The sequence below is a fragment of the Triplophysa dalaica genome, chromosome 15 (assembly GCF_015846415.1).
Source record: "Triplophysa dalaica isolate WHDGS20190420 chromosome 15, ASM1584641v1, whole genome shotgun sequence".
NCBI lineage: Eukaryota > Metazoa > Chordata > Actinopteri > Cypriniformes > Nemacheilidae > Triplophysa > Triplophysa dalaica.
Window position 1 is genome coordinate 8,756,393 of NC_079556.1, and position 19,266 is coordinate 8,775,658.

Here is a 19,266-nt window from a genome sequence, read left to right on the forward strand (position 1 = left end):
AAAAAGGTTGCTGGTTGGATCCCAGCATCCACCACCAGTGTGTCCTTGAGCAAGACACTTTACTCCATGTTGCTCCAGGGGGATTGTCCTTGTATTAAGTGCACTGTAAGTCGCTTTGGATAAAAGCGTCTGCCAAATGACTAAATGTAAATATAAAGTAAGAAATCATGACAGAGAATTCATTGTCTGTACGGTATACATCATGTGCACAGTTTGTTTGTTACTAACTTCATATATCCAAACACAAACTACAGATTTGCACTAAAACTTGACGTCATAAATGTCGGGTGTAACACCACACATATTCCTCCCATACACGTACACCTCTTGCTTCCTCAGTGGAGTTATAAAAACCAAATAGAAGTTTTTAGAGAAACTGCTTGCACACCACACTGAAGATTAATTACTGTAGCCTACTGCCGCGAAGAGTCCAAAGGCAAAGACACACCAGAGATTAAAAGTGCCAAACTCTTATAGTAGAATGATTTAGTACGGTGGAATTCTCTCTTGATTTAGCAGACAATATGCAATAAACTTGTAGGATGAAGTATGATTGCTTAAGCACATGATACAGGAGAGACACAATGCAGTTGTCAGGTGGGGCAGCTGGGTGTGTTGTCATGGGCCTTCTCCTTATGTGACAACCCATTGGACCCTGAGGAGGGAGACTCACCCTTAAAGCTGGCATGAAATTGTGAGACATGTATAATTTATAAAGTCTTATTGAACTAAAAATGTTGGATTGTATGGATTGATGGAATGTTGGAGTGGGTGTTGCATACTGCAATCACTAGTTAGTTCTGACATTTTGATTTTGGAGGTCGATATTTTTTCAATAAATAAAATAAATGATAAGAAAAAGTATTATAAATATATCCATGAACAGACATAATGATACTTCGTGCTTCACTTGTTTGTAAAATGATTAAAAACATTTCCAATATTAATAGAAATAAACTAATTAAACATAAATAAAAGATAGATGCTTTGAGCAAATCCATGCCTTATGCACTCACATATTTCACTGGAACATAATAATGCTTTCCGGTATTGATTATAATTTTGCAACACAGTAATTTCCCATCTCGCTTTCATTAGAATGACGTTTGATAAACGACGCAGCTTCTGTTTGTTTCCATAGCGTGACGAACATCCGGGTTCTGTAACCCTCCATGGCAACCGAAGTTCAAGTGAGTCCTTAGCAACCCAAACAGAAGTGGGCCAGTGCGACGCGGATGTTGATATCACTCGCTTATAATACCACTTTATTAGTTTAACTTTAAATTGCTTCAAATTACTTCCTACTACATTCGTTTAGTTAGAGATGTGTACGAAAATGAGAAGCTTTCACCCTTTGCCGAAAGGAGACCTGAAAACGGAGGGTTTTACGGTGAAATCCACCATGAAGAACTCAGTGGTGAGCTTGCTTATGTTTAGACGAGTTTTATTAACGTTACGTGTTATGGCAGTTAAAGTGACACGCCGGCGTTTCCAAAAATCATAAAACATCACTGTCACTGTTTATCATTCGTGTGTAAAATGACTTTTCTGCAGTGCTGCTCAGTACAAGTGTTAATATCCTGGCGTATGCATTAATATTCTGGTGTGTGTATTTATAACCTGACTAGCTGCATACAATATATGACATGACAGTGTTGTTGTTGATGTTAATGTACAAATGCCTGGTTTTAGTATAGTGCCTGTATCCAAATTCGAAAAATCTAATGCTTTACATGCTGTCTATTCAACTGTTTGTTAGGATGCATGGGATGTTTGCCTGTGTCCTTGTTAGATCCTAAAAAGGTATTTTAACTTAGCCTATTTGTTGGTATTTGTTGTGTGGCATTAAAAAGGCCTCAGCCGAAATTTTAGAAAAATATATCGTTAAATGTCCATAAATATTCAATAATATCAATAGCTCATCCAAAATATTTAATCAGGCTTGTGTCATTTAAAGTCACACTTTTAAGTCCTTTTATATCTTGAAAAAGCATCACAGTTCACTCCCTTTGTAACCAGAAAAACCCAAACAACATTGAAAAAAATAGCATTTTTGTATTCAAACCAATGGGGGTTTGAACGATACAATGGTGTCCTGTAAACTAGTACTGCAACTCACTGGAATTTGTTGTAGTTTAGTAGAGTTGCTTTTAAATGCCTTAAAGGACTAGTGTATGATATTTAGTGGGATCTAGAAGTGAGTTGCGAACTGCAAGCAACAGCTCACTCCACCCTCTCCCCTTCCCTTTCAAAGCCCTACGCCTATGGAGTCTGACACAGGACTTAGATGTCGTCATGTTTTCGCTTCTTCACCGAAGGACACTTTAGAAGAGTTTGTCCGTTTAGGGCTACTGTAGAAACAACATGGTAAATTCTATGCAAAGGGACCTGCAGTGTATGTAGACAGAAATAGCTCATTCTAAGGTAATAAAAACATAACGTTTCATTATGTCTCATCTAAGGTCTTTATACACCTCTGAAGACATAGTTACAATGTTTTTATTTCATCTCTGTCATTAGATTCTCTCTCTTTCTTACATATAAAGGTGTCTTCGGTTTAGCACACAGTCCTAATGTATGTGTTAATGTGCTCACCTGTCAGGTCAGGTCAGGACTGTGACAGTACGTACTAAATTTGAATAAGTACCTACCTATCGGTCGTTAAAACAGTACGTTCTATATAGTACGAGTGGGAGTAGTATGAAAACATTTCGGACATGTGCGTCCGCCATGTTTTATGGTCATGTGACCCGTATGCTCTTTGTATTCACGTATTAACAACAACCTACACATGAGCATTGACAAACATAATTTAGTCAAGAGAAATACATTTATTGGCACTTACATTAAAAATGGACATCCGCCTTAAAGTTTTCCACTATAATTATGTGATTTACTTTTGAAATTTGTCCGTTGCTCAGCTCCCATGGCATCATGGGATAGATATGTGTCCATCCCATCCACACTCACGAATTTTGGCTGGAGTAGTGGACCGTCCAGGTATTTCTCGCCTATACTGTTTCGGATATACTACTCATGACTCATACTGATTTTCGCCAATTTTATAGCATGAAAGTAGGCGATTTTGGACGCATTGTGAGGGCTTTCATTTGCTTGTGTGTGAAGGGCATGTGTTTTTTAACCCTTTCAAATCTGTTCTTCTTACTCAGCCTGCTTGGTCACAATTTCCGTTTCCTGCAATGTATCAGCATTTGTTGCATTTTTGCTCTTACTTTCCATACTACATTAGCTTCCAACAAATATATTTGTCACTTCAAAATGGAGTTTGTGCTAGCTGTAGACATTTATTTTAACAACAATGTGCATCCCATTTTTCACCACACAGCTGACGGTTAGTCATCATTTCCGTGCCCCATAACATCACCCCCATCAGTGCAGGCAGGGTTGTAATTGCCTAAAATGGGCTTCTCTTGCAATAGCGTCTATAAGTTAGCCAGAGATGAAGATGTATTAGATGTCCATAACAAATATAAAAGCCCATCAGTTTAAACTGGCAGATCGTATTGGTCTATTGAAGATAGTATTTTCTCAATTTATTCTCAGTTGTGCAGAGTTTAAAGAAGCATTTCTAAACATTAGAAGATTATAATTAAGGGCAGAGTGTGTGTGCCCTGCGATGGGTTGGCACTCCATCCAGGGTGTATCCTGCCTTGATGCCCAATGACTCCTGAGATAGGCGCAGGCTCCCCGTGACCCGAGGTAGTTCGGATAAGCGGTAGAAAATGGAATGGAATGGAATTAAGGGCAGGTGTATTGAGAGATGTAATCTGACAGATTATACTCTTTCGGTATCTTCTTATATTTAGTGAGGCCTCCGTTTTGTAAAATAAAGATAAGAGAATCAGAACTGCTTTTGTGCTATTTAACATAGATTGTATTTTATTATTAACTTTTATGGGGGAATAAACACCTACACACAGGCCTCTACCCCACAGTCACATCACTAATGAGCCTCTTTAGCATCTGCATGTGACTAATTAATTACCCTCCTTAACTCATGGCTAAACCTTCACTCCTGCGCTTAAACTGACCTAAATTTCCCCCATGTGCTCATTAAGGTTGTGATCTAAGCTGTGGTCCCTCAACGGAGATGCTGAGGGCTGTTGAGGGCATGTCTGTTAATTTATGACCGTTCCTCATTATAGCCATCAACTCACATCAGTGTGACAAGCAGTTCACTCTTAGTTTAAATGATAAATCTTTCCTAGAGCCAAACAGCTGTTTGGTTTGCTCATTGACCTGTTCAGAAGATGTAAATATAAATGAAAAACTTGGATGGTCCCCCTTGAACTGTTTCCTCGAGGACAGTGAGGATCCTGTAAATTACAGTTGTACGCTTTTTATGTGGTAAAATATTGTAAGGTACAACCAAATATTGAAGGAAGAGAATATTAAAATTTTGTGTTCTTGCCCAAACTTTCTTGCTTCTGGAAAAACAAATGGCCAACAAAGCATCATAAAAGTAGTGCAGTACGACTTAAGGCAAAATCCACCACAAGACGTTTGCTCAGATTTTGCCCAGATTTTCAGTCTGGACTTGTTGCAGAAAGTCTGTGCCAGTCTGCAGATTTGATCAGTAAGTGTGTTTCTATCTGAAACTTGAAGTGTATGATGTCTAGTTTATCTGTTCAGATTTTAAAAGTCTTGATGTGTATTCCAGCCATTAAAGGAGTAGTTCACCCAAGAACAATAAATTCAGACAATATTTACTTACCCTCTTTTTACATTTTTAACCCGTAAGACTTTCTTTCTTCTGCAAAACACAAGTTATTTTGAATGATGTCGGTTTCCAAAATTTTGAGTTGGTCCCTATCGACTTGTATTGTCCGGACACTAGTGATGCGCAGACGGCGGTGAAATCCGCGGGGCTCGGATGATCCGTGGGTCGGGTGGGTCTGGTAATAAAAAAATACATTCAGATTAATTGCGGCTGGGTCTCGGGTGGATGATATCATGTACAATATTAACAACATTTCTCTAAAAATACAAAATGTGTTTTAAATGCATTTTTCATCAGGCGCTAATTTGCAGTAATTTAAAAGAAATGCGTGCGTGGCGACGGTACAGGACGGTCTATTTCTTAAAGCAGAAATGGAGGCAAAACAGATCCGAGAGAAATTTAAAAAGGGAGAGTTAAAAACAAAAGCTAGGAAAGAAAAGTACCGTGTGGGAGCGTTTTAGCGAAGTGGTTAACAAGGATGAATCAAGTACTGGGTATGTTATATGCAACGACTGTGAGATTGTATGTTTATAAAAGCCCTAAGACTGGTACCTCTAATATGGTACATCATCTGTGTGCTAAATCTAAATATTGGATTTAAGTATTTACACTGTTTTCTGGGGTGAATGAACTGTTCCTCTAATCCTTTATATTGAAGAAGTCTTTACAAGCAATGGATTTGTTGGTTGAAATGTGACAGAGTTACACTAATGGACAGTGAAAAAACTCTCCAAGTTCAGCTTGTCGCATGGTGGGATGTGGAATACCATTAAAAAGTAAAGTGATGATTACAGCAAAAATAAAAACCTCTCTGTTAATACCATAGAGAATATGTTTATCTCTAAATTGTCACTTTACCATAGACAAAGTACTGAGCTTTCAAATTTGTTAATCTACAATATATTGACACGGCCGCCCACATACTTTATTGGCTGCAATAAACATTTAGAGATGCCTTTTTCCCTTATGTTAGAGGCAGAAAAGTCAGTGGCTGATTCATCCACAAAACTTGCATCCTGTCTATGATGGCAAGCTCATCACCGGTCGACGTTTCATATCTCCCACGCCGATCCGTCTGCTTAGAAATGAAAGGGATGTGAACGCTAAGTTCATTATACAACAAAGCGTGTCGCCCAGTTTGAAGCGCCCGCAGATTTTCAAAGCGTAAGGATCTGCATAGACATACGTTCCTGTCAAACTCACTACTGGTTAATCTTAAAGCTGTCTTGCTGATTACACATTGCTTTTTATGTTAGCGATTGCAGCAGAGTGGTGGTGACTGGAATAATGTGTTTTCTCTACATTCTCAGCTGCTTTTATGCCTGTTCACTGTGTAAATTAGTCACTGGCACGGTGGAAGAATGTTTACTTTGACACTTGTCATAAGCGGGAGGGTTTGGAAATGAGTGCAGTTTTTCGGTATTCGGGTTGGTACTTGGTAGGCATAATAATGTGTACTCAGGTGTGTTTAGTCAAGTATTCAGCACTGTGGATTCAAAGGGGAGTGTATACATTTACGTTACGTTCACTTGGAACCTTGTTTGTTATATCTAGTGCGTCTCAGAGGATGGTACAGAGTGGAAAATGTGCTTAAAGGCGTCTTCGGCTGTTATCATGCTACAGGTAGTACAGTATGTTAACTTGGCAAAATAGCAGACTTGTGATAGCATTCACTGACAGCCATGAAACCACTTCCTAATTGGTTTATTTGCATGTCTGCCCCAGCTCATTTCTGCTTGTTTAAACATGCCCGAGTTATTGTATATGGGAGAGAACTATGTCGTTTTTGCTTGTTTACTTTTTGGAGTACCTATTGACGGAAATGCAATATAATATACATACTGTAACTTTGTCTTCAGAGGTGTTTATTGCCTTACATAATGAAGCATTATGTATTCATTTAACCTTAGAATTAGATATTTCTATTCGCTATGTTGTTTCTACAGTAGCCCAAATATAGCCCAAAGCGGACAAATATGTTATCTCTTTTGGGAAAGTAGCGAAAAACATCCTCATCTTATTTCTGTGTCAGCTGCCCCGTAGTGCTTTAAAGGGAAGGGTGGATTGAGATGCAATTCACCGCCTCACCAATAGATTCCGCTAAATTTCATACACTGGACCTTTAAGTCATCGGCTTGCAAGGCAGCAGGCCAGCTGCTTTCACTTTCAGACACAGCCTGTGAGTCCATCACTTTCTGCAGGTCATAAACAATGTACCCATCAAGGGCCCTCCAAAACCCAGATACTTACACCGCTGGACATTAAGCATCGCTCCAACACATTAGATTAGATTAGATTAGATTCAACTTTGTTGTCATTACACATATACAGGTACAGTGTAACGAAATGTAGTTTAGGTCTAACCAGAAGTGCAATTAGCAAGTGCAGATATACAGTGTGAATAAATACAGAATACAATATTAGGAAAATAATTTACGTTGGGCATGTACTATGAAAATATGACAATCGGTATGTACTATGAACAATATATACAGATGCAATATTGCTGCTGTATTACATACCATACATACAGTGAGATCTGCCTCTAAAAGTATTCATATATCTTCCTCTCTTTGGTCTGTTCGCTGTGGCCGCTGATGTATAGCCAGACGGTGCGGTCAGCAGCATGATTTGCTGATAGCAGCAAGGCCATTTGATGCCTTAAATGCCAAGAGTCTTGAAGCACACAGGCTTATTATGCTGCCAGATATTTGTGGCCATAGAAACGGAATCAATACAAGGCCTAGCATCGCCCTCCTCTCTCCCATTTATCCTTCCACGTTGGATGAGTGGAAGACGTATTGTGTTGCGTGTGGAGGTTCTCACCTCCCTTTGGAAAAACACATCAGCCTTTTCATGCCAGGGGGATGATAAGCACAAAGATGTTATAGGCATGAATATAGTTTTATGAAGATGGAAGGGAAATAAACATGTTTTAAAAATATGCGCATTCACTTCCAAGGTTTGTGGTTTATCAAAATGTGTTAGTACTTTGTGTCACGTGTGTTGGGTTGTTCTGGCCTGTTGATCTGTTCTCTATAGGACGTGGGAAATTAGCTGATTCTCTGCCATTCAATATAAATTGAACGTCACTCCCAAAATCCTTTCAGCTAAAATAGGGTTTACTGCCTGCCAATCCACATGTATTCTTAATCTCCTTTACCTGCCATCCATCCATCCATCCAGTGAACTGCTTGTCATGTGTGATGGAGAAACGGATGCGAGTTTCAGGCACTGGCCTGTATTTCTCTATTGATCAAACACATACTCTCTTCTCTAAAGGTCCTTGACTGAACGCATAGCAACTGGAAATGTTATTGCCTGCATAATTTTTCACCTTTCTGCCCTGGGCACTTTTCTGGTGTATTTCACATTTCAAAAAGCAACATGAAACTGTGGATAAGGTCTTTAGAGGCTGCATATTCACACAAATCTAAATGCTTTCATTCTTTAAAATTAGACGGCTCTGGATTCTTCTCCGTGAGACGCTTTATAGTTTATCTCCAAAAGCTCCTGCTTATGAAACGCGGCTTTATAGATGAATGGATAATGGGGAGAAGTCAAAAGACTTTTTTGTGTGTGACTCTCAGGGTCTCTGTGACCTTTACTGTGGAGTTAAGAAATAGTGGAAATTTGCAGACAACGTCGTGCCACCTCTATTAAAATGTCATCTGTTTGAAAATAAATGATATCCGTTTATAACATTTTATCAAATGGTTTTAGGTTAAATCACATAATTTTATATTTTAAACATGTTATGTTATCTCCATCAAGCTTTATTTTAGTTTAGGGTTGAATTAAATTTTGGACCAATAAGATATAATGATGGGTGCATTGGGTGGGGTTACCCAGTGAAACACTGCAGGAAAAGAAAGTGCATGGAAAAATGTCTTTGTGTTGCACAAGTTTAACCATTGCCACATGGCTTGATTTCATCAAAGTCCCTCATCTTCTACCCATGCAACAGTGCTAATTGCGTTTTCTCTCTGAACGGTTACATACATACATTACTGTATAGTATCTTAATACAACTTAATGCCAAATGAAGCCGTTCTCATTTACATATTTTCCATTTGTGTTCTAAGACATAAATTAATAAAATGTCTGGGTAACAAACTATGTGCATATGTACAGACATACTAAACTGTTGCTCTGCGCTTTTTCTGTCATATAGGTTGGTCAACACCACTGCTTTGTGCGCGCGTCTGTGTGCTTGCATGCGAGTGTGTGACGCCGATGTCTGAGGGAGCGTGAGAGTGTCATATGCATGCTTTGCCGATTCCGAAACAAAGCCTCACTTACTTAACGTAAACTGATGCGTGACGGGGGCTGTGATTGGATGACAGGCGTTGGTAATCGTTCTCAAGTCAAGTGTCGTGATCGTTGCTGCTGCTGCTTAAATCAGTGGTAAGATCAGTCAGTAAACGGGACATGGGAAGTCACGTACGGGACAAATCAGGAAGGCTCAATATATGGGACAGTTGACCACCCCAGACAAAGTCTTGGCCCCTCCAATTTAACACAAAATGTGCAACTAATTAGGCTTTGTTTGTGTATACTTAAAATAGATGAGATCAGTTTGAGTTTTTGACTTATTGAGAGGGATGGTGATGCCCAGGATGAGACCAATATGATTGACAGTTGCACAGAGAGGAAATGGTTTGAGTTAAAGCACAACTCAGATAAAACCGTTAGATAGCATCTGTGACCCATGATTGGGATTCGATTCTGTGTTCATGGACAGCGTGCTTAGGAAAGTATGATTGGATGCATTTGTCAATAGGGGTTAGTGCCAGGCAGACAAAAGACAATCGATACGTAACATATGCTAGCCGCTCTTCAGATAAGAGGACCTGCAACCGTTTGGCAGAAAGGGAAAACGTCAATATCACCTGTTCTTTGAAATGGTGAATAGACATTTATTCTCAACACAATTTGGAAGGTTACAAGCAAATAGAATTTGGTTTAAAAATGCTGAAATTAGAACAGGGAACATTATCCTGGCTATGTGTAAGGCATGATTTTAAACGAAAATCAAATTAAATAATAGTAAGGAAAGGAAAAGGAAGAACAATAAAGTTTGGGGGGATGCGCCTGTTGGTGCAGACATCTGTGAGGATGATGTGAAAACAAACAACAGTGACTCGTCTCAGGGTCACAGCTATAGGCTAAACCAGGTGTAATGGGCTCTTATTTAGCTTAAGGCCTTGTGACTGCCTACATCCTCTTTACACATGAGACCTTGTAAGATGGAAATCAATACGCTCAGGAAAAGTTTGCCACATGATGACAATATGCTACTGTGTCCTTCCTCTTACATTTTTCTTTAAAATCCATAAGAAGTGCATCCGCATCATGTTGAACCGACCTTTTGGAATGGGTGAGAGTAGTTATAATTCATGGGATATGGTGTCGCGTTGCAGTTTGTTTCTTTAAGACTGCCTCCTCTGGTGTTTACTGTAAGTTGCCAGTTGGCAGACACTTTTATCCAAATTGACTTCCAATACATTTATTAAAGGCACAATCCCTATGGGGTGGCCTGGGTTTAAGTGCTTTGCTTAAAGTAATAGTTCACCTAAAATAAGTTGTGTGACTGTATACACACATCACCGACATTTCTGCACCTGCTGTTATTTTTTTCTTTGGAACAAAAGAATAAAATCTTTTTTAAAGAATCTTTACACTGGTTTTTGTTTTCAATATTATAAAAGTTATCTTGAACGTGTTTGTAAAACCCAGTGTGGGATTCAAACCCACTGCTGTTTTGGATTCCAGGCCAGATCTTTAACAACTGCACCACCACCTAGATTCTGTCTGTGAAAAATAAGTTCAGTCCATGAAAAGTACAAGGCAACAAAAAAGGAAAAACACTTAAAAACATTTTGAACTTCATTTCTTTTCTGTGAATGTTTTTTTTTATTTCTAACCTTTTCCTTAATGTTTTCGTTTCTTTGTATCTTTTAGCACGATTTATCATTCAGCCTTTGAACACAATAACTACAGCGCAGGGCTTTCTCTTCTGAAGAGGAGTCTTTATGTGTACTTCTAAGGGAACGTCCCTTTCCTCTCTTATAAAATTGTCTACTTTGATTAGTTGGAAATTCTTTGTAAGAGTAGACCAGTCTTCTGTTCACACTCACTCTATTGTTTGGTTCCTGTTCCACTGAAGAGGTGGGCAGACGCCTTTCAAAGCCTTCCGTAAGTGGAGTCCAGGTGATATCTATAAGGAATTCACTCTCTCGCTCACCGCCTCTATTCCTTTACAGATGCAAAACATTCCAAGGATGTTAGGTGTTAGTGCTTAGCCTAAAGAGATAGATATTAAGAGAGACAGATTGAGAAAAAGAAAGTGAGAGAGAAATCAGGATATAAGCAGTTTTAGTCACATCCTCTTTCTGGGTTTCTTTCAACAGTTTCAGGATTTTGGGTATTTTGCCCAGGAGAGCTTCAGCTCAGAGCGCACAGTCTGAATAGATAAGTAGCCATCAGATCTGCAAAGATTCAGATTGATTCCCTGTGCAGAACAGTCTCTGGAACTTGATTTGGGTCTGTCCATTCACCAGGTGGCAGGTTCATAAAAAAAGGCCCTCATGATGTCTGTTTGCCTAAGAAAACTCTGCAGCCTTTCACAGAATTGGAACACCTATCATTGACCTATCAGTTCTTTACAAAGTTCTCCTCTTGTATGTGCAGAAACTGTGAAATGAAGTGGCCCAGTTACAGTAGGTATTAGTGACAAGACTGCATTAAGATGCATTGGCAAACACTGAATTTGATAATCAGGCTTTTCAGATATTGGTCCTCTACAATTAATTGTTGTGATTACTCAAGCAAAAAACACAGATCAGCATCAGTGTGCGTTCGTGTTTTTGTGTGTGTGTGTGTATGTGCATGTGTGAACGAGAAGATCTTCCACACATCTTGCCTCTATACACCAGCATTGCTTGTGGAATGTGAACACAACAATATACCTCCTTTCATTAAACTAGAATGTTCACAGAGTGGCTCTACATATAATTTTTCGCCTTTGAGACAACAAATATCTTATGGCTGTAAATCACTTTAGTGTCTGCAGAGACACTAAACCCCAGGTAAACAAATAAAAAGATAAAATAGAAAAAACCTATATGAAATATCATGATTTCCCAGAGGATAGTTTTATTGTTAAAAATGTTGCCGTTTCATAGCTCACAACACTAACCCTAATAAGCTCTTTGTTTTATGTAAAAATAAATTGTGTATCAGATCCTAAAAAAATATATGAGACAAATGTAGACATCAACAGATCTCAACAATGTAACAAACTCTGATTCAAATTCTATATTTAGAGATCAACATTAATAAAGATTTTAACCTCAATTCAAACATTTCTAATCAAATGTATCCAAACCCAGATTATTTTAGCAGTAATTGTATAGCTCCATGGTCTAAATTTATTTAAACAAATATTTTTTTTCCTGAGAAATATTAGGAGAATCAGCTGAGAAAATGATAGCATAGCTATGAACTGTAAATAAAAAATTCCACCCCAAAACTCATCGCAAGTCAGGTTTAAGAGAACTACTGCAAGCACAGAGTGAAGGTGGTATTTATAGGATTATAAGATTATGGAAGAGAGGTTTACTGGAAAAGTTCAAATATGCAAATAGGGGATTTTAAGGAGGATATTTTTGCTGTGACTATTTCTTGAAATTTCTTGAATTTAGAGTGTTGTGGTTATTAAAAAATGAAAATATATATATATATACAAACAAAAACAGCTGAGGAAATGTAGGCTATACTGTATGTACTGTATCATCAGATTCAAAGATTTACACTATGGCCTGTACAGTATGCTGCTTTGTTAAGGGATAGTTTACCCAAAAATGAAAATTCTGTCATGATTTACTCAATCTGTTGTCATTTTAAAGCTGAATAATTTTTATCTACCGCAGAACATAAATGAATACATTTTGAAGAATGTTATTAAACGGCACCCAATCACTTGGTTTTGTGTCCATACAATAGAAGTGAATGGCTGTTCGGCTTTTTCTTTTGTGTTCTGTGCTTGGATGACAGAATTTTAATTTTGGCTTGAACTTTCACTTTAAGCTTGTTAAATCCATAATAGAATATTTTCCCATTTGTACCTCATTTTTACATTCATTATTGAATACATGTTGTTTATTTTATTCCTTGTTCTCTGAAGCAAATTTTGATGTGGTGTATGTTGGCATCTTTGCCCGTGTGTTGTCATTTTTTATCACAATCAGAAGTGACTCATTTGAGCTCCGTCTTCTCACAAGGGCAACACACTGACTAGTATTCTGCAGTCTACCAGCGGGGAAGAGTGTTACATTAAGCTCTAAACACGACTTTAGACTCCAGTTCACTTGACGGCAAAAAATGATTTACATATTTCCTCCCCAGAAAAGTGAGAGCGGTTGATGTACTAGATATCTCAAATGAGATCCAGATCAATCAGATTTTGCTGAAAAGAATGAGATAACATACAATTCAATAAAGGCACAAAATTTATGCAAAAAACGATTATTTGACTTTCAGTGTATGTTGAAGAAGAATTAAAGCTTTAAAATACAAGATATTTACAAACAAAAAAAACACCAGAAATCTGTATACATGGTGTTATTTTAGCATGTTATCACCATCACAGAAGGCTGTTGTTCTCATTGAACATCTCACTTGCGGTGGAAACGTTATGCAATGTCCGTCTGCCACGTGTAAATTGGATTATTATGTAGGAGAGACCGTAGAAAAAAGAGCTAAAAGCTTCTGTGATTTTATGGACATCATCACTCTATCAAGCAGCCCACACTTGTTTTTCCCCACTTGCTTGTGCATTGTTTTGTACAAATCATTCTTCATCGTGTGAGTCATTAAAGATGATAAGGACAGACAGAAAGATAGAGAGACAGATTTTTGTTTGAGATTTCCTCTGTATGATCCCATCATTTATTTCTATCGTCTGCCCTTGCCGATTTTTTGGGAACTTCCCTTCAGGTCACGTCTTTTTGTACACTCAAAAAAAGATACTTTTAACTAACTTAATTAAATTATGGACTGTGTTTCCACACTACAGAAATATGTTATCTCTACTCAGATACTTATGTATGATGAACTAAACTGAACTGAGTAAACTTAAACAACCATGTCCAAATCATGTCCAAATAACATGAATCAATTAAGTTCATCCTACTAAAAGTATTTAAGTAGAGATAACATGTTTCCATTACGTGGAACCACTGTCCATAATTTAATAAAGTTAAATTAATGTAAGATATTTTCTGATATAGCGGTTATTGTTAACACGCACTAAATAAGATAAATATTGCTTTTACAGCCAGAAGTTGGTTTTGTTACACTAACGGCATACCCCAAGTACATGCTTTTTTGAAAATCTGGTTAGTAGGTCCTTAACCCAAGCAGATGCTTTACCACATTGTTTATATATTGTTTAAGTAAATTGATCAAGCATCAAATTATATTTTGATCTACTTGATTAAAACATGTTAATTTAAAATGTAAACATTTTGTTAAGCCAAAGCATTTCTGTTATTTGTCCGTTTAACAAAATGCAATTGTGTTTGAACATAAAACTTATTACAATGGTGTTAAAACCAAATTAATTGTTTGAATGAAGTGAACAGCATCGTAAAATAACTTTTTTTAGTGTATTTGCGGAGGGATGGGTGAATGTGTGTGTGTGTGAGGTGCGTGCTCCATGAATAAAGGGAGGTAATTTAGTTGCCTGCAGCGGTTGTGTGCAGTCTGACCTTATCAGAGCAGTCTCAGTTTTTTCTACTAAACCTGGTGAGTCACCAGCCACTCACACACACGCACACACATACATTGTAAGAAATTGAATGATATTGTCAGGGGAATGTGTCCTGTGAGAGAAGCAGGAAAGAGAGAGAGCGAGCGAGCAGTGGAAATTGTAATGCAGGTTTCACCTGCCAAGCAGAGAGCCGCAGCTTCTCACCCAGCATCCATCAGAGCCTCTCAGGAGCAGTTTAGGAGCCCAGAGAGAGAAAGAGAGATGTGGCCTCAGCTCGGGCAAGTGATTGATCACCTTCATGGAATTACAGCATCTCCAAAGTGAAGTCAGTCTGAGGATTAATGAGCTGCTCGCCCTTTCTGAGGTAGAGCCGTTTCCAGTGATTGAAACACGGCTATCATAGAAAGAGATGGCTGAGGACTCACAGCTCACTCCCCTTCTGAGGTGTGTGTGATCTAAGTTCAACTGCAGATGGAATCATTTTCCTTCGCTTACAGGAAGTGCTCACTTGACTGTCTTTATCTGGAGTTCATCACAGAATGATTGACACATGTTAACTTTTTTCCTCACTCTAAATAAATAATTTTGAGAGGCTGACACCGGTTTTACGTACCTGACTGACGTTTTTTAAAGGGCTTGTGTACATCGAAGCTATTCAGGTTTTCACAATTGAGTTACATTTTTTTGCATATACAGTTGTTTAAACACAGCAGCACATACAGTAAATAACATTGAATCTCATTTGTTCTACATGTTTTGTTATAAAATTCATATTTGGTAACCAGACACAGACAAACGATATGCCATATTTGAACTGATTTTCTGGATGTAACTATGGACACGCAATGTACAGTGTCTGTTTGCTAAAAAAAGTTTAAAATATAAATTGTTCTCTCTTAAATGTGTTGTTTCGCTTCAGAAGACATATAATCTCACTAGAGTTAATTGGATCATGATAGATTTAGTATGTGTTTTATGGATCTTTACCACGTCCCATGTAAGTGTAGATTACAGAGAGCATTTTTGCTAAAGAAGCCAAATCAAACAGTACATTTGTGCCATTAAAATGAGTACCGATGAGAGAAATTTCATATTTTGGGTAAACTGTTCCTTTATGTCCAGAGAGAGAGCATGCTGTTCAAAGGAGGCTTAAACAAAGCATAAACAAAACAAGATTCTAGAGACTAAAATGTGTTAGTCAAAGATAGCTTAGACCATGGGTTGCCATTAATTCTGGTTTCAAAGCCACTTTTGAACTCTGTGGTTTTGTATACACATGAATTAATATTAGTCTGAGTGTTTCAATAGCCAGTCTTTCAGAATCTATTCAAGTTTCTCCTATAAGATCTTTAGCATAGGCTGGTTTATGTTTGTCATTGCTGGTTGGTGCTATTCTTGATGGTTAACTAGCAAAACCTACTGAAAAGACCATGAAAGTTGACAAGCTTTACTAGCAACAGTAAGGTTTGGTCAACGACCGTTAAGCTATAAAAGCCCAATAGGGAAACCTCAGCATGCTGCGACCAGTATTCAAAACATTTGCTCTTTTATGAGCGTAGTTGCTTTATTCATTAATTTAAATTTAAACAACTATAGCACTTCAGTTCAACAAACAGCATCAGTGTATAAGTCACAGTAGTGTTTTATTTTTTTTCAGCTAAAGTCAGGGTTTAATTCTGAGGCCTGCAGCAAAGCCCCAGGCTGCCACAATCTTACTGCAGGGGTTTTATGTGTTTCTCCGTATAAACAAGTCTTTGGCATTGGCCTCTGACACTTTTTCAGTTTATGTGTTATATTGTGACAATTTATGGCAAATGTTTTTGTGCTTTTTCAATCAGGGTAATTTGGACTGAATTTTCACAAATTTAAGACATGTATTTTTTATTTATTAAGTCCTGGAATAAAAATCGGATCATTGATCAAACTGGATGTTGATATAATATGTGATATGGAGTTATTGTAAACTTAGTGAATTAATGATGCCTGGTAGGGGACAGACACAAGATAATGTGGCAAATATTGGCTTACTGATACGTTCCCTTTTGTCCCTAGTCTTGTTTTCCACGTTTTTACCGCAAGGATGTCCTTTTCCCACACTCCCTCACTGAGTTTTGCACCTGCAACCCATCATCTAGATTCTAGATCATCCCCATAACCTGTTTAGCCCTTGTTTTCTGTACTATTTAAGTTCTCCCCGTAGTTCAGTTCATTGTTGGTTATTAATGTAATGGTACTTGGTTAATGTTTTGCACATTTGGATTATAACATGTTCTGTGGATGTTTTTGCTCTTCATGTTTTCTTGTTCCATGGATGTTTTGTTTATTGGATTACCCTGTTTTGTTTTTGTTCACACCTTTTTATTAAACCTTTTTTACTCACTATCCGTTCCGTGTCACCATCATCAGTGGACTGTTACAGAATAACCATCCTCTAAAAATGATGGATTCCTTGCGGCTCAACATCTCTCCAAAGGACAATCTCAGATACCATCTCAGCCAGGATGGCCATCCTCTGGAGAGATATGTGGTGGACTTCGTCGAACTGAGTCGTCAGGTGAGTTGGGACATGTATTTTAATGGGACTGGATGATGACTCCCATTGGAGTCTGGCACCTGAGTTCAGGAACAGACCAATGGTTGAGTTTATCAATCTTATCTGATGGATAATGGGCTCTCACCTCTGTGTGAGCGAGACCATCCTGGATGGGATCGATCATCATCTGGTCCCATGCAGACATGCGTTGAGCGTCCCAGCTAACTTCACCCCGAACCATATCGGATGCCCGCAGTAATCTGGGATTCATAGAGCCCGCTGCCCAGCCACCAGACCCCACTCTCCAGCTCTTCTTTGAGCTGGTCCCGTCCGGCCTTCCAGTTGTTCCGGGCCGGTCTCATCCGGCCTACCAGTGTATTTCGGGCTGGTCCTGTCCAGACTTTCAGAGTGTTCCGAGCCAGTCCCGTCTGGCCTTCCAGAGTGTTCCGAAGCATTCCAGAACCCCGTCCTAAAGCCTGCCCAGAGCCTGATCCTGAAGACAGCCAAGAGCCCCTGGACGTGTGGCAACATTTTTTGGGGGGCACAGTATAGGGACGGTATGGCCAGCACAGACAGAACGGCCATCTGGTTTCCGGTGCTGCCGGCACCCTCCAGACCTCCCGAGCGGCCAGCACCCTCCAGGCTACCGTTGTGGCCCTCTAGTACTCCCGAACGGTGGGCACCCTCAGGCCTTCCGAGCTACCGGTGCCGTGGTGGATTCCCGTTGTCGGTGGCGACGTCATGGAGGGACTCCCCTCTCTTGTTCCTCGTGTCCTACAGGACACCCACCCCCGCGAGGTTGCGCCTACCGGGAGGGGAGGAGTACTGTGACACTCCAGTTTGTCCCTAGTCTTGTTTTCTTCGTTTTTGCCCCAAGGATGTCCTTTTCCCACGCTCCCTTACGAGTCCCTCATTGACTTTTGCGGCAGCACCCCATCATCTAGTTCCTCCACAACACCTGTTTAGCCCTTGTTATCTGTACTATTTAAGTTCTCCCCGTAGTTCAGTTCATTAATTGTCGGTTATTAATGTAATCGTTACTTGGTTCATGTTTTTCTCATTTGGATTACCCCTTGGTCCGTGGATGTTTTTGCTCATGTTTTTATTGTTTATTGGATTACACTGTTTTCTTCCTGTTCACAACTTTTTACTCACCATCTGTGTACTGTTACACTAACATTTCCACTCTATTAAAAAAAATATTGTCATAAAAAGAATTAGAGGATTCTCAATAAAAAGATACACTTAACAGCTATTTAAAGTATCATTTCAAAATGTGGATATGAATGAATAAATATATAATTGTCTTCAAAATCATACTGAGGAAAGAAAGTCTCAGTGAAACGCATTGGAACGTGCTACATTATTTGATGTGTGGACGTAAACTCACTGGAAAAACGCAGAGAGCGCCAGACATTGAGTGGCCCCGCCCCCTTTTAAAATAACCAATAGTGTTTAATTCACGGCACAGTCAGCCTGGCAAAGCTGCATTTAACAGCGTTGACAGTGGTGCAAAAGTCTAGTCTATTGAAAAGTATCCAGACAAGTGATGTCATTAAAAGCTTGTTGTTTATGTTGGTGATTGACACTGGCGTTGTGTACTCCATTACTCATCAAGGCTGTGATGTGTGATCTCTTCCATAGAGCCTTAACATAATTCTGTGTAGACATGAAACGGGACAAATACGTTTTTTCTCGCAGCAGATTTGCGCTTGTGATCGATTGATATTATCAGCTCTGTGCTATCGTGTCTCTGGACATTCATTACAACCGCTAGCGTGACACTAACGTGAAATTAAGACTTTAATATTAATGTTTACACTGTCTGGATTATTGCATTATTTATATCTCCTATCTAGTGCATTGTGAGTCATTCACCATGTTGGACATACTGTAATAAAAGTGCGAACAAGTGGCTGATATGAGGCGCTGCTTCCGCAGTTCTCACAGTGAAAGGGCGGGATTCTTCTGATTCTAAAGCGGATTTGATTGGACGAGAATTCGTTTTTCATTGCCAAGGGTAAAAAGCAAAAATATATGAAATTTACCTTTCAATCAAGAGTACAGTACAATTACATTAGAAAATGACAACGATAACAAAAAATAAGGAGAACGATAAAAAGATTGGACGAGAAGTTTGACGAGAGGCTGAATGCTGAATGCTTATATCTTCTAAATAGGAATTTTGTCAGCGTGTAGGAGCATATCAATTTATTG

The 19,266-nt window shown here is 38.8% G+C and overlaps 1 protein-coding gene across 1 annotated transcript in view; it reads left to right on the plus strand.

The window, feature by feature from the left end:
* Nucleotides 1–1,185: 1,185 nt before the first annotated feature.
* The window catches only part of pacrg (PARK2 co-regulated), a 95,414-nt gene continuing 77,333 nt past the window's right edge, over nucleotides 1,186–19,266 (plus strand). Inside the window, exon 1 of the mRNA XM_056767083.1 lies at nucleotides 1,186–1,417. Coding sequence (XP_056623061.1) covers nucleotides 1,325–1,417 — 93 coding nt within the window. The 5' untranslated portion in view covers nucleotides 1,186–1,324. The remainder of the gene's footprint in view (nucleotides 1,418–19,266) is intronic.